We start from the raw sequence: 20,344 nt of genomic DNA on the forward strand, positions 1-20,344 counted from the left end.
CAAACTAAACATGGCTCTGTTTTCTCACTATGTTTTTACCCATCATATTCTGCCTTTCTGCTCATTACTAATTTCTCTGTCCCATTTAATGGGTCACAGAGCAATACAACAACTTATTTAATAGTAGTGCATACATACTTTTTGGATACAGTTTAAAATGTTGTCACTATTTTAGGTATCACCAAAATTACAGTAATATAGAGTATTAGTAAACATCATCAATGCATGTGAATTATTATCATTGTAAGAATGCATCAGTCAGCTGAGAAATGTAAAATTTTTTGCTACAAATTATCCTCCCATATAATTTGAATCTGAAAACATAACAATTTCTGGTTCTGAAAATTATAATCAGGATAATAGAATTGTTATGTTCAGCTTTCATTCACAGCAAATTATTCATGGTCTTTCCACATTTGTCTTAAGGAGAAAGTTGTCTGAAGACTAAATCCAAGCCTAAGAATTGAAGCAAAGATATTTTGAAATAGAAATCTCACTCCATCCATTTACAAGTCATGTCACAGGTAGGCAGTGAATTGCTTCATTTAGAGCTCCTATGAATTTTAACCAGTTTTTAAAATCATTCCATTGAATAGGAAAAATTAGATTTGCAAAATAAAGTCAGACTTGACTATGCTGGGGATGGGCACATTTCATTATATCAGAAGGAAGAGGGGACAAAGGTGTTTCTCCTTTCTTAGACACTGGTTTGTTTGCAGTACCGTCTGTGAGCCAAGCATGTAAAGTTGAGCAGTTTGTTTGCTCCCTGCATGTGTGTTCATGGGTGGGTGAGGGGAGTTTGAGAATTCCTAATCCTGCAGCTCTCAGGACCTGGAGAGTTGTACCCCATCTGGGGTAACTGGATTAAAAATCTTTTCTCATTTCAAAGGTTTGATCTCAACAAGGGTTTGATGTGATGAAATCAAAGTGGCAGCTTGGATTTGAAAACTATTTGGATTTGAGCTTCCTGAAGTCTAGATCTGAGAGAATGGCTGCAGTGGATATGAATGTGTGGTAACTGCACTAATGCCTGTATAAAGAAGAAAGTTATGCATGGGGAAATAAAAAAAAAATCCCACTTCTAAAATAGTACCTACTCGAGTGAGAATAACCTTATAGTAAAATAACTTCTGTCAACTAATGAGAAGTTGTGCTATCTGTGCTCTGGTGCTATCTGGTTCAACACATTCCCTTACTGACAATTAAGGGAAGATTTTGTCTTAACAGAGGTGAAGCTAAATAACAAAAGCTACAAAAATTATGTATTATGTGGTAATTAATACTATTATTTTTTTGTCCTTGGCACTTCCCAAGTGCTAAAGGACCCTAAAGACATGAGAGTACTTCACTGACCTATCTGAGGGAAGAAGAGCAGGCTCCACATGATTTTAAGCAAGTCACCTTCCCTCTCTCTGATCTTCCAATCCTCACCTGCACACTGGGGACAATAGTAGCATAACTCATATTTCAGAGTCTTTCTGAGGGAAGTACACTACAATGCTTCAAGGCATTCACACTCTTTGCAGTGAAGTCTGCCAGCAGTTACTGAATGTTTTTAATCAAATAAAAATAAATTTTTCCATAAAAGCAAACACTAATCTTGGCTCCAGGTGAAATTTTACATGCAGTTAGAAACACAGGCTTAAAGAGCAGATTAATAAACGAAGTTATACATTTATAAGAAAGTATGCACAAAGAAAATTGCATACAACCCCTTATAAGGTAGGTACTCAGAATGAAAAACATGCTAAAAGTAGAAAGGGACAAAATAATTCTGCCTTGAAAGGCTACAGTAAAGACAAACATGGCAATCAATGCTGCATCTTCAGTTATTACCATATACTGTCTGTGAGGGATGAATTACCCATGTGTCCTAGTACACTGCCTAAAACTAACTACAGTTTTCAAACTACACAAGATTATAACATTTATACAAATGAAATTATGTTCCTTTTTTGTTACATAGAAAGGTAAAGCACCCTCAGATTCTCCCTTCTCATAGATACTTTCTTTTAAAATTTGACAAAAACCTTATGTAGTATAAAGAATTTATTAGAAGATATTACTGAGGCATGGAAGAAATTTGTGTGGGTTTATAATGTAAGGCTAAAAACTTACCAGAAAATCTCATTGCATATGAGAATGAAATACATCAACAACTCTTCCCTGATGATACTTAGAGGTCATCTACCAGAAGACTGAAACTCACGTTTCCAAGCAACAGACCATTCTCAAAAACTGGTGCCGGCCTATGGGCCACACATATAGGTTTATTAGAAAACCCAGAACTTTTCATTCTAACTGCAGATTCACTCAGATCTTTTATTGCTAAGATAATCATACAGCATAAAATATGCATATGAGTGTCTATACATGTATAAATACATACAAGAAGAGAACAAACTGAGAATGCCTTCTGCTAAGTTCTCTGAAAGACAAAAACAGAAAACTACAGACAAAGAATATCACTCTTACCTACATTCAACCTGTTGAAGAAATCTCAAATAATTTAGACATATTTCTTGAGATGACTGACACCAGACTTGTGTTTTAAGTATGTCAACTATTATACCTGACTTCAGAAGAAAAAAATAACAGCATACAAAAAAAAAATAGTAATGCACTATGTGCATCTATAAACAGAATTTAGTGTAACAGAACCCGTGCAAGGTAAGATGGCAAAAGATGGAGAAATATGCTGTGGCATTAATAATGTATTTAAGTTTTACAGTTCTGCTTTCAGCTGTTTTTCCTCATGTAAACACTTATTTTGGGGAAGTCTTGAGTCTTCCAGAGTGCCTCAGAATAATCTAGTCCTGTCCTCTAAGACTCATTGTCCTGGCTTTGACTGGAATGGAGTAAATTTTCCTTATAGTATCTCATATGGTGCTTTGTTTTGGAATAGTGACCAAAACAGTTTTGAAAATACACTGTTCAAGATAGTTCTGCCAGTGTCAAGACTTTCTCTATTTCTCAAACTGCCCCTCTATTGAAGTAGTCTGGAGATGGACAGGAGGCTGTAAGGTGACACAGCTGAATATCTGACCCCAGCTGACCAGGGGGATATCCCATGGCATATGACACCATGCTCAGCAATAGAAATGAAATGAAATAAAAGGAGAAAGGGAGTGACACTCATGGTTATGGTGCTTGTCTTTTCAACTATATGTGATGCAAGATGAAGGCCAGCTGTTCTGGAGGTGATTGAATGTCTGTCTGCTGATAGGAATTAGGAAATGAAGTCCTCCTTATGCTCCTATTGAACTGATAACTTGTCCTTATCACAAACCATGAGTTTTCTTACTTTGCCTTCTGATTCTCTTCTTCATCACCTGGTGGGGAGTGAGCAACGGGCTGCTTGCAGCTGAGTACTTAAAAGGTTGAGCCACACATTACTCCAGACCAGATACATCTTGTCAAATGTTCTTAAAGATTGTCAGTGAGTGAAAATTTACTCCTGAGTAGGCACCCATTCAATTCTAAATATAGGAAATAATTATTCCCTTCCTCTTGAAACAATGTTTTCAGGCTGAAGATTCTTACTACTTCACCTCACTAGTCCCCTTCCCTTCCTTATTCTTTTTACTCTTTCCCCTGCCCTGCCTTGCCCCTTGCCCCCTTCTCTCCACCATTTTCACAATGAGTTTGTCTTGGTTTGGTTTCTAAAGTTTCATCTACTCTTTATAACATTTTCAAAATAATTGCTAAAAGTTCTCCCTGAGATCGCTTCATCCAACTTTGTTGTTTTAAGAGGATTAATCTACAGTCATATCAAAATCTAATTTATTTTGAAATATTGTTTTCAAACAATATTTCCCTGTTCTGGTGTTCTTGTCCTTTTTCTACTAATACACAAAACAAATACTGTTTGCACATTATTTTTTAAAGGAACAATTTATAATTAAGAAAAATAAAAATGGAAAAATGCTTTTGGGCATTCTTATCATCACACCTCAGAATCTGTTTAAGACAACTAAAAAAAGAGTATTTTCTTTTTGTGTTTCTAGTTGTTCTGGGGGAAGACAAGGCAGGGTAGTGAATTATATCAGGTGAAATTGTAATTCATAAGCCACTGAGGTCTGGGCTGGAGTTTGTAAGAGGCAACTGGTGTCAATGAAAACGGTGAACATCTGATTTTTTGAGAATTAAACTCAAGTTAATTATTATCTCAGTATCATTTAACACTATTGTTTCTGCCGACAGTGTTTACTTTGTTGTCCCCATCCCCATTTTGAAATGCTTTTTCACAATTACCTGTGAAAATAAGTATGCTAATTTGAAAAAGCCATATTAATCAGAAACATTATATCAGTAGGCTAGATCAGGCATTCTAGACCTGAGGAATTTGGTATAAAAAGCATTTCTGGTTTCGCAGGAAATGCCTTTTGAATATCATTGCTCTTATGTCATAAGGCGTTACCTTGATAAGGCTAAAAAGAGCACTAACTTAATGATAATTGGATGAGTTCTGGGAATGTCCTGCACAACACAGGACTGCTTTAAACTCTTCTTATGGGGGGCAATGACAAGAAGAAGGAACAGAAAACAAAATAATCTTTAGGCAGAATGCCAGGATTCTGTAACACTCAGAGCAAAAAACCCACAAAATGTAAGTTTTTTGTATTTAAGAAGATCAGGAGTCTAAAAGTAGAGGGTAGCAAGGAAATTTGAATATCTTATGGTTCAGTGTACTGTCAGATTTCTAATTATGAAAATATTCAAAAACTCCTTAAAAAGGAAAGATAAAAGATCAAAGTAGAATTTATCCTTAACAACCAGTAGGGCACAACATTTCTTTCTCTTCTTACCTGTGTCATGCTCATTGAATGGACTATGGTAAGACTACCAGGCAGTAGAAATCCTGGTCTTTAATAGTTAAAAATAATGGAAATTACTATCAACTGGAAATTGTGCAGTGCAATCCTTCCTTGGCAAATCTTCCAGTTACTGGGTATCAAAAGCATCACAAAATCACTTAATTTAGATTTCCATGTATGTATAGGTCACAGCATGTTATCAATCTTTTAATGACATCAAAAGGAAAGACTGAAGGGCCTGCTCTATCATGCAATGAACTTCGACAGAAATGTAAAATCTAATCCTCATTAGATTCCTATCCTCAACTGGACTCATCCACTGCAAACTCAAATGAGACATCCAGGTCACTGCATTAACAGCACTAGTAGCCATTTTTGGTCATTAATTTTCAGATATCCCAAGCTAGAAACATCTGTCATGACTAATTCTCTGAATCAATGGGTTCAAATCCATCTCCATATTCTTGAACTTAGAAGCCATCTAAAAGGAGAAGAAAAGAGAGTGTTTTCCTATGGTTCTGTTCCTCCTATTGCCACCACACAAAAGTCTATGTAGTAGAGAAAAGAGTGGGAAGAATGATCAAAGTGGTGGAATGGTCCATAGTAAAAGAAAATTTGAAAAGGGATGTGGAAAATGCTATAAAATCACTGTGAACCAAGGTCAGGTGGCAAAGTCCTGCCAAAGAAGAGGAGGACTTCCCAAAACCATGCAGTTAAGTAGTGGAACTCCTTGCTACAGGCTATTGAGGATGTGAAAGGTGTAGGTGTAACATGGCTAACTGAAGGCAGAAAAATTGTGGTGTACTTCCAGAAAAATAGAACCCTTAGTACTCTAACTTCTACACTGTTTCTTCATCTGTCATATACATGAAAGAAAAACAGTGACAAATGATTATCATTCTACTGAAATCTCAGAATAAAACTTTGTTGCTGAAGAAAAAAACAGATTGCTGAGAGAATGTGGGTATGTATCTGTCTGTTAAATCCTCCTTCTCATGTTGAGAAATAGATATACAGTGAAATTGTGACAGTGTGGATTCAAATTGCATGGGCTGATTTTATATGAGTTTTCCAGTCCTGGCGTGGCTGTAAAGAGCTCTTGTCATCCAAGCTTGCTGAAGGATAACCATGTGAAGCTAACAACTACTTGTTAATGTGTCAAATTGAGGCATCACATGACATGTACCACTCTAGTCTCAGAAGGAGTGGCAGCACTGGAGATGCTTAGCCTAGGGGTCTTCTAGGAGGATGGCACAGGGATGGGGAAAAAAGCTTCCTCTACCAATGGAAAGTACACCCAAAGTACCATCTGCTTCTTAGCATCTTCCCCACAACCTGCCTTTGTGTGGTGCCAGCCTCAGCAGGTTGCTTTCCAACCCTCCATAATTCTCTTCCTGCCTCAAAGGTAGTGGTACCATGGAGGGAATGGCAGCAAATACGCAAATGAGTTTTTTGAACACTGGGTAGAAAGAAAGACAATATATTCCTGTAAATTTTCTATGCCACTCCAAAACAGAGAAACTAAGACTGACATAAATATTCAATATTATACTTTAAATGCAGCCAGCCTGAGCCTTTACTGGGGGTTAGCAAAAATACTTGATTATCATACCTGTTAATAAACATAAATGCTAATAATATCCTGTAACGAGCAACAATTCATGTCTATGTACCTTGGCTATATCCTGACAGGAAAAATTATTTTGTGGGGGTAAAGAGTTATATCAAGATAAAGTCATACAAGACTTAGCAAAAAAAGTATCAGGCCTTCAACAGTGTTTAATTATACACTACAACTCACACATTTCTTAATTTTATTTACATATAGGACAGCCAAACATTTTAAGACAACCCATGTATGGGCAAACCAATATGCACGTTATTAAACTAATATACACCTCTATGTAATATATCACTACTAAATGCATAGGTGTATTTAATATTAAAATGTCTGCATCTGTATTTGAATGTGTAATTAACCCCAAGCTTGCTTTAGTCTCCACATGTAGTTGTTCAAAAGTGAAGGTTTTAATGGCAATACTTTCTTTAAAAGATCTGGGAAAATAGTTGTCTGAGGGATAAAATTTTGCTTAAAGTTTCTTCAGTTCTGCCTCTTATTTAGTAGTCACAGTTATGCCAAATGTCTTACTCTTTTTTCATCAGGGAGCAGATAATAACTCAAATGCCTCAGCCAAAACAAACTCTTTGAAAAGATCTTATGAAATCATTTCTCTTTGCAAATCCATAAAAATCACCTTGGACTCCTTATCAATAGAAAGGCTTAAAGAGGGTGCAGAAGTCGTTGAATTATGATGTGCTTGTTTTAATGAAATTCCACTCCTGCTGGGATGTTCCCTGCAGATTTTCCATATTTCAGCATGGGAAAGGTTTGATGCTTTCCTGCCGGTGCCAAGAGTTAATTGAAAACATTTCAGGATAAATTCAGCTTGGGGGCCAACGCTCCCATTCCTTCATTATTCTTAACAATAATAGAGGAGTAATACAATTATTAATAGGCATGTTGTATCCTCTTAAAGTGGCAGTGTGTTTCTGAAACCGTGTCTTTCACATTCTTTTTCTCAAGCAAATCTGAAACAAATAGAAGAATAGAAATCTCAGGAGAAAAGCAAGCCTGGCTGCTATATATTTACAATTCATCACTTTTTCTTCACAGTGAGTATTTTGCTATTGTTAAATATAGGTAGTTATTTAAAATGAAAAAGAAATCTAATAAACCAAAAATATCACTCATCTACATCAGAATTTCCTAAAGGTCTTCATGTTTAAAATCTCATCCCTGTGGGATATTAAATGGTTTTCTTTGAAGATACATATAGCCTCAGAGTTATTTAAGGAAACTCAGAAAAGAGAAATGCAATTTTTAATAAAAATGCCATTATTTTAAAGATTAAATTGGTTTTGAAGTGACATATTGTTCTTAGGATTTATGTCTTCAGTTTAATGAATCTAAAATAATGGGAGGTTTTTTATGACAGAAGACATTAGATTGCCTTGCTGGCCTAGGGCTACTTATATGCTATCTTCCACAGTAAACAATTTCTACTACAGTCTTGCAGAAAATACTTTTCATTTTAATAACTTTTTTTCCCCTGCCCTTGACTCTTGATACATTCATAGTAATTTTGTCAGTATTTATGCACTCCTGATAACTAAATATTGAAACTTATAAAAGATACAAACAGTTAGGGAAATATTTCCAAAATAATGTTTACACTTAGCTTATTTTCATCATACCTTTTTATCTCTTCTCCACACTACTCCTCCCAAAACAGACAACATAAAATATTAAGCAGCTCTGTTTGCAGAATTATTTTTTCCTAAAGCTTGTCTACTAAAGAATCACAAAATCAGTCCATGCAAATGGAAGTTACATGATTCCTGCACACTACGAGTCAGTTACATATTTGTACCATTTCAAATGGTTCTACCTCATTTACTGCCTTTATTTCCTTTTTTAAAAAAGAAGTTCTGCTGGCAAAAGTCCTTGATAAGGTCCATGCCCATTCCAGTAGCAAACATGATATTTAGAACTGCCCCAGTGCAGAAGACTCTCCAGACAGAATGGAGGTAATTTAACCAGCTTTTTGCACCCTGTCTTAATCTTTTCAACCAGAAGGACAGCAGGGGTAAAAGAGATTCAGGCTCAAATATTTTCCAAACAGCAGTACAGAATGCTGCTGTTGTAGCTTCTGGAAGACAACAGAATGGAAGGTGTATATTAAAGCATTTCTATACCCCAAGATTAGGGTAGGACCCGAGTAGAATCAGGACAGGGTTAGGAACAGTTTCTGCCTCAGTTATCCCTACTGCAAAACAGGAACATCTATTGAGTCAGACATAACGATGTGTACCCATCTCCCTTGATTTGCACAGCAGAGTATTAAGACAATGCTGGGCTTAAAATTTGGGCTGAGGGAGCATGATCACACAATGCTTTCACTAGTTCTCTTAAGTGTAACAAATTTTCCCTATAACATTAATTGAGAAAATAAAATTTGTTCCCATGAATATCATGAAGGCAGACTTCAGCTAGCTTGAGGGACAAGATGTTTCTTAATATATAGAAAGGACTTGGTCACTAGGGCTTTTTTCCTTGCTTACTGCACACAGAAGTGAGAAAACCAAACAATATTCAGACTAAAGTGTTCCCAAATGAGATCTGAAAAGAATCTGAATTATTTCTGAATATATTGAGAGGAACTATATTCAGGCTCTACATGCAGTCAGTATGTTCTAAGATTTAGCCTAATATTGCCAAAAACTGAACCACCCAAGTTTTTAAGAGCCCAAAAGGGAAAAGATTTCACAGTTTTTCAGACTTCATTTATCATTCTTATCTACTTCTTTTATAAATATATCCTCTCCATTCTAGCAATACCTTTTGCATAATATGTTCTTCAACACATGCAGGCACTCAGCTTTCCCCACTTCAGTAGGTTTTAGCTCACAGCAGTAGATTTTAGCCAACAACCAGGCCAAACCCAAGTGTTAGCTGCCTGTTGATTCAAATATGCTTCATTTAATTAACTGAGTAATCTTTATCTCTGAGTACAGAAAGAAAACCAAAAGCTGAATTCTGACAACAGTCACACTACTGAAAACTCAAACGACCTCTAACAGGAATCAAAGATTTGGAACTATCCAAACAAGACTTTACATCTGAGAAAAGTGAGATGTTTTGGACAAATTATTTTATAATTATTTCAAACATATGTTTTTCAGTTCTTTCTATAAAATCCACACTCTTATATTGAGTTTTCTTCCATGGCCTCAATTCCTGATATGAACAGACAAAGACATCTATCTATATGTGATTTTGCCAGGTCCTACAGACTAATTTGCAAACATGTGGTATACACCTGAATACACTAATTTGAAAAATAAGATAGCCATAAGAATTTCTGTGGACTGCTGCTTTACTTCCTGCTATAACATATTTTTGTATGACAGCAAAAATGTTTGAATGGATCTAGAAGGATACTGTAGCTCCTGAAAAGATGTAACATGAAGATCATCACTATTGAGTGTATTGTGAATATCTATATAATGGTTTGGGTTGGAAGGAACTTTAAAGATCATCCAGTTCTAATAACCCTGCCATGGGCAAGGAACATTCCACTAGACCATGATACTCAAAGCCTCATCAAGGTCTTGAATGCCTCCAAGGTTGGGGAGTCCACAATCTCTCTGGACAACCTGTTCTAGTGCCTCACTATCCTTACAATAAATAATTTCTTCCTAATAGCTAATATAAACTTCCCACCCTTCAGCTTAAAGCCACTCTCCCTTGTCCTATCACGACATGCCCTTGTGAAAAGTCCCTCTCCAGCTCTCTTGTAATTCCCCTTTAGATACTGAAAGGGTGCTAAAAAGTCTCCTGAGGGCCTTCCCTTCTCCAGGCTGAACAACCCTGACTCTCTCAGCCTGTCTTCATAAAAGAGGTGCTTCAGCCCTCTGATCAGTTTAGTGGCCTCCTCTGGACTCCTTCTAACAGGTCAGCATCTTTCTTGTGCTTGGGATCCCAAACATGGATGCAGTACCCCAGGAGGCAGAAGTACTCCAGGCAGGGTCTCAGAGGAGCAGAGTAGAGGGGCAGAATCACCTCTCCTGACCTGCTGCTCACATCTCTTTGGATGCAGCCCAGGACATGGCTGGCTTTCTGGGCAGAAACTGCACACAGCTGGGTCATATTGAGCTTTTCATCCACCAACACCCCAAAGTCTTTCTCTCCTGGGCTACTCTCAATCCATTCCTCCAATGGCTTATATTTGCTCTGACCCAGGTGTAGGACCTGCACTTGGCTTTTTTATACCTTATGAGGTTTGCATGGGCCCACCCCTCCAGCCTGTCAATGTCCCTCTGGAAGACATCCTTTCACTTGGGTGTGTTGACTGCACCACTCAGCTTGGTGTCATCAGCAAACCTGCTGAGCGTGCACTCAGTCCCGCTGTCTGTGTCACTGCCAGAGATGTGGAACAGTCCCAGGGCCAGTACTGACCCCTGAGGACACCACTCATCACTGCTCTCCACTTGGACAGTGAGCCATTGACCACAATTATTTGAGTGTGACCATCCAGCCAATTCTCTATTCACTGAGCACTCTATCCATCAAACCAATATCTCTCTAGTTTAGAGACAAGGATGTTGTATGGACAAGGATGTTGTTTAGTGCTTTCCACAAGTCCAGGTACGTGACATCTGCTGCCCTCCCCTTGTCCATCGCTGGGTCTACAATATAATCCCATCACAGAAGACCCCCAAGTTAGTCAGGTATGATTTGCCCTTAGTGCAGCCATGTTGGTTGCCACCAATCATCTGATTATTTTCCATGTCTCTTAGTAAGGTTTCTCTTAGCATAGGAGGAAACTCCATGATATTGCCAGGCACTAAGGTGAGACTGACTGGCCTTTAGTTCCCTGGGTCTTCCTTATTTTCCTTTTTTAAAATGGGGCTTATATCCACCCTTTTCCAGTCAGTGGGGACTTCACCAGACTGACATGATTTCTCAAATATAATGGCAGTAGTTTATCCACTTTCTCAACCAGTCCCCTCAGGACCCTCAGATGCATCTTACCAGGACCCATGAACTTGTGCACCTCCAGCCTCCTTAGATCTTAGTTCTTCAGCCTGATCTTCTCCTGCATAGGGCAATTCTTCACTTTCCCAATCTCTGCTCTCCCCTGCATCTCAGGTTTGGCTGGAGCACTTGCTGGTAAAGACTGAGGCTAAAAAGTCATCAGGTACACTGGTCTTTTCCAAGTCCTGCATAATCATGTCTTCCATATCCCTCCTGAAAGGAGCCACATTTTACCTGGTCTTTCTTTTATTGCTGATGTACCTAGGTAAGATTTTATTTTTTGTTACCCTTGATGTCCCTTGCCAGATTTAGAGCTGCCAGTGATTTAGCTTTCCTAACCATTTTTTCTGGCTGTTGGGAAAATTTATTTGCATTGCTCCCAGGCTACCTTTCCCTGTTTCCCTGCTCTGTAATCTACCTGTTTGTGTTTTAAATTTGTCCACAGGCTCCTTGCTCATCCATGCAGGCTTCCTGGCATTCTTCCCTGACTTCCTCTTTGTAGGGATGCAATATGTCAGAACGCAGTACTTTTTCAGCTACTACCACTGTCTGAATTAGAAGTCATCACCAGTGGATGACTGGAAACTTGTAGTTCTTGTATTTACTCTGTTTAAACCACCTAATTTCCTTTATTTTTTAAACAATTAAAACTAGTGGAAGCCAGATATACACTCTCATACGCACTAAAGTAGTAGGTGATTGCATTATTTTAGTATAAGACATTATAAACAGATGTGTCTTGCTTTTGCATTACTAGAGAACATCCAGCAAGCTATGTTTATTTACATGAGGATGTGTGTTTTGCGACTACACAGAGCACTGTAATCTCTCAGATAGTTAAAAATACGAACTGTGTCTGCATTGTCATACAATACAACTGCGTATGCATATGTTTTGCATATTTGCATGTAGACATACATATAAGGGAGAAGGTTCAGTTATATTTTATTTCTATTGTTTCCAGGCAGCATGATACTGTAGCCAAGGATATGTTTATATACAAGTATTTCTCTCTTGCAAAGGAAAGAGATGTCCTTTCTGCACTCCCTATTTAGTCCAAATTTTTTTCCTATTATTATCTTTCCATTTCCAATTAAACTGTCTATTTTCCAATTAAACTGTCTATTTTCCAATTCATAAGTGTTACTCTTAGATGGACACTTTCCTTTTCCTCACTATATTCCCTTATATTTCACAATATCCCTTGTGTTATACTTCCTCTGTTCCTCTTGTCTTCAAGTCCTGGACTAAATTCTATGCTTTGGTCACTATTCTCCTCCTAAACTACCCCTTTAGCCCCTTTTCAACTGTTTTCATCCTCTCTGGCCTTGTGGGCATGTGCAACAGTTATCTTCTTCCTCAAACCCCATGCATCACCACCTCCAATGAAATTTGCCATATGTGTACTTAAGCCTGACCTCATTCTACATCTACCTAAGGAGCGTCTTGGATTTCCCATCATCAGATCAACATTAAAATCACAGTATAATAGAAATTTATTTAATGGGCCTCCGAAGATCACCTACTTCTAACCTTTTCCAGAAGCTGTGTTCCAGCTAAGACAAAAAAGTCAGCTGTATCTCTTGCTAGTCAAGTCTCAGAAACCTCAAACAATGGAGGTGACAGGGCTTCTTTGGGAAACTTGTCTCAGTCCTGCACTACCTCCTCCACCTCCCAGCAAAGCTCTTCCTAATGCTCAGTCTGAACCTACCAGCTACAGTCCACGTGTGCTGTAGCTTGTCATACCTTCTTACACTACTGAGAAGAGTTGGGCCTTGTAGTCTTTACAAAAGTTCTCTTCCCATGCTATAGTGTGGCATTATATTCACTTTTCAGTTGGACTAAGGTTCAGCTACCTCCATCTTTTCCTTGTTGGTCACAAACTCTAGCCATTCTGGCAGCCTTCTACTAGCCCTTCAAGTTTCTCAGCATCCTTCCTGAACTTGAGAGAGAAGTGGTCTGAAACCCAGATGCAGTGTTTGAGGTGCACCAAGGACACAGGGATGATAGCTTTCATCTCCATCTTCTGGGGCTGGGGAAAAAAAATCATTTCCAGAGCTGAATATTCATCTTATTTCCACATTACTTTTACCTTCTGGCTGTCTTTACTAAAGACAGACAGCTTTCTTTCTGCATTCCCCCATTATTTTCAATCTGCATCTCAGCTAACTTCTTGATATTACTTCGGAGTTTCTTCCTCCTTTTCATCAAGTACACTATCAATTCTCCAAAATTTCTCTACATAACAGTCATCTCCTCTTCCCTATCCTTTCTTCTTCTCAGCCATTAAAAATACCACATTTGAGTGTGGATCTTTCTTTATGCAGACTGTATATCACATTAATAAATGTATTTTCATGTTTTCTACACATCACTTCACCTCATGACCATTCTACTAAACCCTAGTCTATTACCTTGCTCTAGAGTGTTCCTCTTCCCCCTCCATGATGTATGTCCAAGGTAAAGTATTAACACTATTATCTCTGTGTGTTATCAAAAATTTCTTTTTGTGCACATTCATCTTCTACTGTAATATCCACATGACTCATAATAAATTAATGAAAAAAGGAAACTTTAAAGAAAAGGGGGACTTGTCAATTACTATTTTGAACTCTCATCACTAGCAGTAGCTGCATAAATCATCCTTCTTTATTATTTTATTTTTATGCCCTTCAGTTACATTTGCACTGGTTGAATTTTGGAGATAAATATCCAAAATATTAGCTGAAAGCTTCCTCAGAAAGCAAATCTTTCCCACATCCTTCCCTGCAGTTCCTCTTTAAGAGGTGTCAGCATGGCTGAGAGAATGAAGTGGCTCCACATTGTTTGCCTGAACTATTATGTGTTTAACATTTCCATAACAAAAGTGCCACTCGACTTCTCCCCGATTAATGCAGCTCGAGGGCTCTTGTCCTCCTTTAATAAAACATTGTTGAAATCATTTATTTAGAGCCCCTGGTTACTAGTGGGAGAATGACCATCTTTGTGCCAAAATATAGTGTATACAGTCCACTATTTTGTAGTAGATCATTCTGTTATTTAAGAAATTGATTAAATGGATGTCTTAGAAAGTATTTATGCTAATAGCACATTACTTATGTCATTCAGACAGTCAATGTGAGCCTTTTCAACTGTCTACCAGAGCCAATGCCTCAAGTAAAATACAGTAACTTTCAACTTCACTGCTTACAAATCTGTATCACAGACATGAAATCATCGCTCTTCCCATTTCAAATGTTTTCTGTTGCACAACTACCTACTTTCCCTAGGACTTGCAATGGGTGTGTTACCACAGGTAGTGTGGAAGTTCATGAAGTTATTACTGTGGACAGGAACAAAATTGATTGAAGGTCTAAATTTTTTGTGGTGACATTTGAAGACTGTGCAACTCAGCCACTGAACAGCATTTTCCATTACTCAAATGGTGATGATTTTTTGTCCCACTACTTTTTATACATGCACTTTGGCTCTTTTGGAGTGCTTCTCAAACTCCAGTGTAATCAAAAAGAAAAAACAAACCAAAAATCAAGCACCGGTTTTGCATCACACTGAGATGGAATGTCTTGTTCCTACCTGCAAAGCTGCCCGCAGCCATCTTTGTAGCCCTAAGATATGCACTATAGAGACATGTCTGTAGTGAGAGATCTGGTAGACCAACAGCTTTTAAGAGGGGTGTAGATCCTAAGGAAAATCCATCATGTTTTCTAGTGTGACCATGAAAAGGCTTGGCCAAACCAGAGCCTTGCTTATGGTCATTGTAAGGTTTTATTTCATAACAATTTTAAAGTTATGTATGCCTGTCTGTATACATTGGTGTATATTGTTGAAAATAAACAGAGACCTTATGTTATGTCCATTGTGATTGCATACAAAAGATTTGCTGTGCGCTTGGGTGATCAGTGAAGCTTGAATCTCCCCCTATTTACTGTATGGTCACTGTCAGTTCAATGAACTGCCTCCTTGTTCTCCACCATTGTCCCACACTCCCTTAAACATTTGTCACTGAAGTGCCTCCAAAGACAAATAAACTGTCACCAAGAATTCAAACCTGGTAACTGGGAATGAAAAGGGATCAGAACCTACTGGATTATTTTACATGAAATGATGCAGAGTTCCTTCTCCCCCTGGAAGAGATAGCCTGGAGAGGACTTCAGCAGAGACCACTGCCAAATAGCCAGACAAATGAGAGTACTTCTTTTCCTGTGAAAAATCTCCCTCTGTTACTAAAGGTGAATTATTTCCCTTGCTTAAATCTGTTCTTGCTACATCACTTGACATTTCAAGATTTCCATTTGTCTGAAAATCAAGCAAAAGAAATATGGATTTGATGGACATCAACATCTGCACAGGCTTATTTGGCTGGGACAAATAGCAACATAAGCAGACATTTATCCTGGAAATAGTGCTGACTCTGGACTATACAACAAAACCTACAGCTACCTCCTTATGGAGAGGAGCTCATAGGAAGAATCAGCTCAGCTGTATTTATTGCACAATAGCTTAAATTAAAACAATCCACTTTTTCTGGAGAAGGAAGCATACAGATGAGTCCTCCCTGTCTAGTGGTGCTTGGTTGATTTATTCCACACAGATGCTTTTGACAGAAGCTTGTAAAATTAAGTCTTGAGTTTATTGTAGCAGATAATTATTAGTCCTTTTCTAGTGCTAATGTCTTTACTCCTAAATGAAGAAAAAATAAAGGCTTTTAGCTAGGACTTAATTTTTCATCAACAACTAGTTAAATAGTCCTTGTGGGTGCTGTTGACAAACTAAAAGCATATTTCTGGTCATCTATGCAAGAAGCATTTCAGATCATCCTTACCCCATTGTGAATACTCAGCACTTTGTAAAGAAAGCTGACTCTATTTACAAGTCTCACCCAACTACTCTGTCCTCCTCCCGAAGAAACAGTTTCCAGCTTTGTTTTAACAATAAGCTTACTCAACCGTTCAGATGACTTTAAAAACAAACTTCAGGTCATAGCCACACACCATAGTCATACACTTGTTTGGTATCACAACTATTTGGGGTTGGCTTATGTGTGTGCACGTGCACTTATGTGCATTTATTGCTGGGCAACGTAATCAAATTCACACCCTAAAGAAATAATAAAATAATCTTCCATTGAAATAACTAACCCAGAAGCAGGGTTTTCTAATTTTGTTGATTTATACAACAGACAGATGTGGATTTGCGCTCTGTCAAGATCTGGTAAGATGAAAAAGACACTATCTTGCTGATCTGTCGCCCCCTCAGTCAAAGTTTATTTGTGGTAGATTTTAAACTTCTGACTTGCCTTCCAATTACAGCCTTTAAAATGAAAAGCTTTAAATAAACACAATGAATAGAAGATAAATAAACCTTTTTTTTCTTTTTTTTCTTTTTTTTTTTTTTGTGAATGCCTAACTTGACGCAGTCCAAACTTAAATCCCTGGAGGACTGAGCTCTCTCTTTTGTGTTAATGTTTAAAAGATTTTCCAGTGCTAGAGTTTATTCCTACTGCAAACATTTCTATTTACAAGGTCAAGTGTATCAGCACTCGACACAGCTTAAGAGTGTAATTATTTATCTAAGGGCGTTTGAGTGTAGATCAGTAGCTCTGGCAGCAAACCAGGCTTCAGCACGATGCAAAGCATCTCCTAAGCACAGTATTACAAGATCTAGTAATTGCTGATCCCTTCAGCGTGTTTACTTTTGCATTCTTCATTGTGGGAGAAGGCAGGCTGAATAGCAAACTTTGCGTTTTGTTGCAGCTGCCTTGATGCGTGCGCTCCTGCCCGCGCGAAGCGAAGCCTTGTTCCAAACGCTTGCTGCCTCCGTGTGATGTATTTCTCACTTGTTTGCACGCCTAGGAGCACTTCTACAAGCGCCAGCGAGAGCACCGTGCCTGCACGAAGGCAGCGCGGTGCACTAGTAACTCTACACGTATATATACAGGAGCAGCGTCCTTCAATTGCTTTCCTCTCTTCTGGCACTAGCAAGTTACCATGCCAACGCATTATAAAATCAACCACTCATTTAAAGAAGTACTTTCAAAGCTGTATTTACTTCTTGCATGTAATTATCCATTAAAGTAAGAATAGCAGTAATTTTACATCTATGTGAAGTATTACAGGCAGACACAGATTTTTGTTTTTTGACTGTTTTTTGGTTTGTTATTCTGTGGTTTGATCCCCGCCTCTCTTCCCCCACCCCCACATTTCGGGTGCTGAGAGTTCAAGTGTCCCTGGAAAACAATTTCACTGCATCCATTATTTAAAGCTCTTTCTTTACTAATTTACACGTTTAGAAAATACAAAAAAGCCATACATATTTAAAAGACAGGCCTTTTTTATGCCTTCTATAAAAAATACAAGGTTTAAGGCAGCTCAGAAATGCATTTATACAATTCTAAAACGTTCATAAAGTCTCTCCAAATAAGAAAGTTAACTTTCAATCTGTAAAATACACTTTACATTTGATGTTCTAGAGAATACTTCACTTAATCACTGTTGCTGGTATCCCTTTAAAGATAAAGTGAAATCTGTACCTTTCCAGAAACAAATAGCAAATGCAGCTACCTGGCAAATAGGATGTGGAATTAAAATTTTTTATTACTTTTTTAAATAAATTATCCCCAAAGCATACAATTTATAAAATTCTATGTACAATGAAGAGCGACTGGTAACAAATCCCAGTTTTAAATACTTTTCTTTATATAAGATTTACCAGAGGTCAGCACCCTGATATGACGAGGCAATAAAACTTTTCAGGATATTTGTACATACATGTTCTCGAGTTTAAAAGTGTCTTTTAAAGATGGCAGTGCAGAGCTCTTTTAAAACAAAAGTTGCATTGTTCAGTATAGCCAACAACTCTGAAACAATTTTTTTTAAAAATGTCGCTAGGTTACAGAAGAAGAGACGGCTGCTGGCACGCTTTTGTTATAGGAAATATGTGTGTGCAAGAGGGAGTGCTGTAAACCACCAAATTTATTCAGTCTGCCATTTCCCTAAATTTAATGGCAGATGAGGCGTAAGCCCCTTTCGGGCACAACTGCATCAGGAAGAGCGAGATGCGGCTAATGATAATCAAGTTGCTGACTGACTAGTACGGCAACGCTTTGGCAGCAAGTTTGGGTTGCTCACCTCTTACTAACCTTCATGTCAAAACTCTTAAAAGACCTCCAGTACCAGCATGCCACAACTCCCGGTATGTTCCGGGGGGCGGCTAGCGGCCTCGCCCGCAGTCTCTGCCAGCCGCTCCGCTCGCCAGTAACACGAAGGCAGGGTGGCAGCAATTGCATAGTGCACACTCGAGACCAACACCCGAAACGCGAGCGGCCCCTGCGCTCCGGCCACCGCTCCAGCGGCCGGCTCGCAGCGCCGGGCCGGGCAAAGGGGTCGGCTGGGGGCAGAGGGGGAGACGCGAGGGGAACGGGGCACCGGGGCGATGGGTCGGGGAATCCGCGGCCAGAGCGTTCCAAGCCGCTCACGCCGAGGGGCCCCCCGGCCGGATCCCCGGCCGCCGCGGGAGGGCTCGGCTAGAGGCCCGCGGCGGCTCGGCGCGGGGGGCCTGGCCCGGCGAAGGGGACGGGGATGCGGAGGGAGGCAGTGACGGGGGGAAGCAGCGATGAGAAGCAGGCGGGAGGGCCGCGGGAAGGGAGGGATGCTAGAGCCGCGGCAGCAGCGGCACCAAGATGGAGGCGAGCAGCGCCCCAGCCGCCCCGGCGGGCCGGCCGGCGTTATCCGCCTGCACGGGGAAGCCGGGCTCGGCGCCCGCATTGTCCTCCGCGTCGTCCCTCCCCTTCTGGCTCGGCTCCTCCTCATAGTCCTCGTCGTAGTACTCCTCCAGGCCGCCGTCCGAGCCGCCGCTGCTGCCCGCGCCGTTGCCGCCCATGTCGGCGCCGAAGCAGAGGCGGGCCATGTTCTCCTTGACCGACTCGCAGATGGGCCGCTCCAGCCCGTCGCAGACGCAGTCGTTGAGGAGCACGGCCTTAGGCACGGCCAGCATGTCCTCGATGACGGCGCGGCACTCGGGCGTGCAGCGCAGCCCGTTGAACAGCTTCCCGCAGTAGGTCATGTAGCGGTTCAGCGCCAGGCTGCAGCGGCTGTCCCAGTCGCAGCGCCGCCGCGCCTCCGTGCAGCCCATGACGCCGGGGCCGCCGGGGCCGGGGCCGCCGGGGCCGCCGCCCGCGGGGCTGCTGGTGCGGGGCAGGCAGGGCTCGATGGCGCGCTTGGTGGCGCGGCAGTTCTCGTCCTGCGCGCAATCGCAGTCCTCCAGCGCCGGGCCACGCCGGGTGTGGTTGAGCTGGATGAGCGCCGCGATGCAGTGACTGGGGCACCGCCGCCTGGACGAAGCGGCCGCGCCTGCGGCTCCCGCCGGGCCGTCCCCTCCGCCCGCCGGCTGCTGCTGCAGGAGCACCGGGGCGCACGCCTCGGCGTACTGGTTGTACGCGTAGCTGCACTCGGGCTCCCCCTGACACTGCAGCACCGCCTGCCAGCAGATCAGCCGCCGGCCCTGCACCAGCGAGCCCCGAGGCGGCCACACGGCGCCCAGCGCCGCCGCCAACCACAGCCAGGCGGCCGCCCGCGGCCAGCGCCGGCCGCCGCCTCCGTGCCGAGCGTGCGAGCGGGCCACCATCGCGGACGGGGGTAGTGGCTGCAGCCGCGGGCGAGCTGGCTAGAGGCTCTGGTAGACGAGGAGGAGGAGGAGGAGGAGGAGAAGGAGCTGCCGCCCGTGGAAAAGTTTCCAAAACTCCCGCCGGCCGTGTGCATGAGGTCTCCTCGCATCAATCCATGCGCGCTGGGCCCGGGGCTCTCCAGCCCCCGGGAGCTGAAGTCGGCGGGGCGGCGGTACGAAGCGCCCGGGGACCTTCCCGTGTCCCCCACCGCTGCTCCGGGCTCGGCGAGGCGGCGGCGAAGGCGCCTGGAGAGGTGCGGAGAGTCAG

General features: G+C 41.1%; 1 protein-coding gene across 1 annotated transcript; it reads right to left on the minus strand.

Moving 5' to 3' along the window:
• Positions 1-17,442: 17,442 nt before the first annotated feature.
• GAS1 (growth arrest specific 1) lies at positions 17,443-20,037 on the minus strand. The gene has a single exon (XM_077790337.2). It carries the CDS (start codon positions 20,035-20,037, stop codon positions 19,066-19,068), a length of 972 nt encoding a protein of 323 aa, XP_077646463.1. The 3' UTR covers positions 17,443-19,065.
• Positions 20,038-20,344: the final 307 nt, after the last annotated feature.

This window comes from Lonchura striata, chromosome Z (assembly GCF_050655825.1).
Source record: "Lonchura striata isolate lonStrDom1 chromosome Z, ASM5065582v1, whole genome shotgun sequence".
Classification (NCBI taxonomy): Eukaryota; Metazoa; Chordata; class Aves; order Passeriformes; family Estrildidae; genus Lonchura; species Lonchura striata.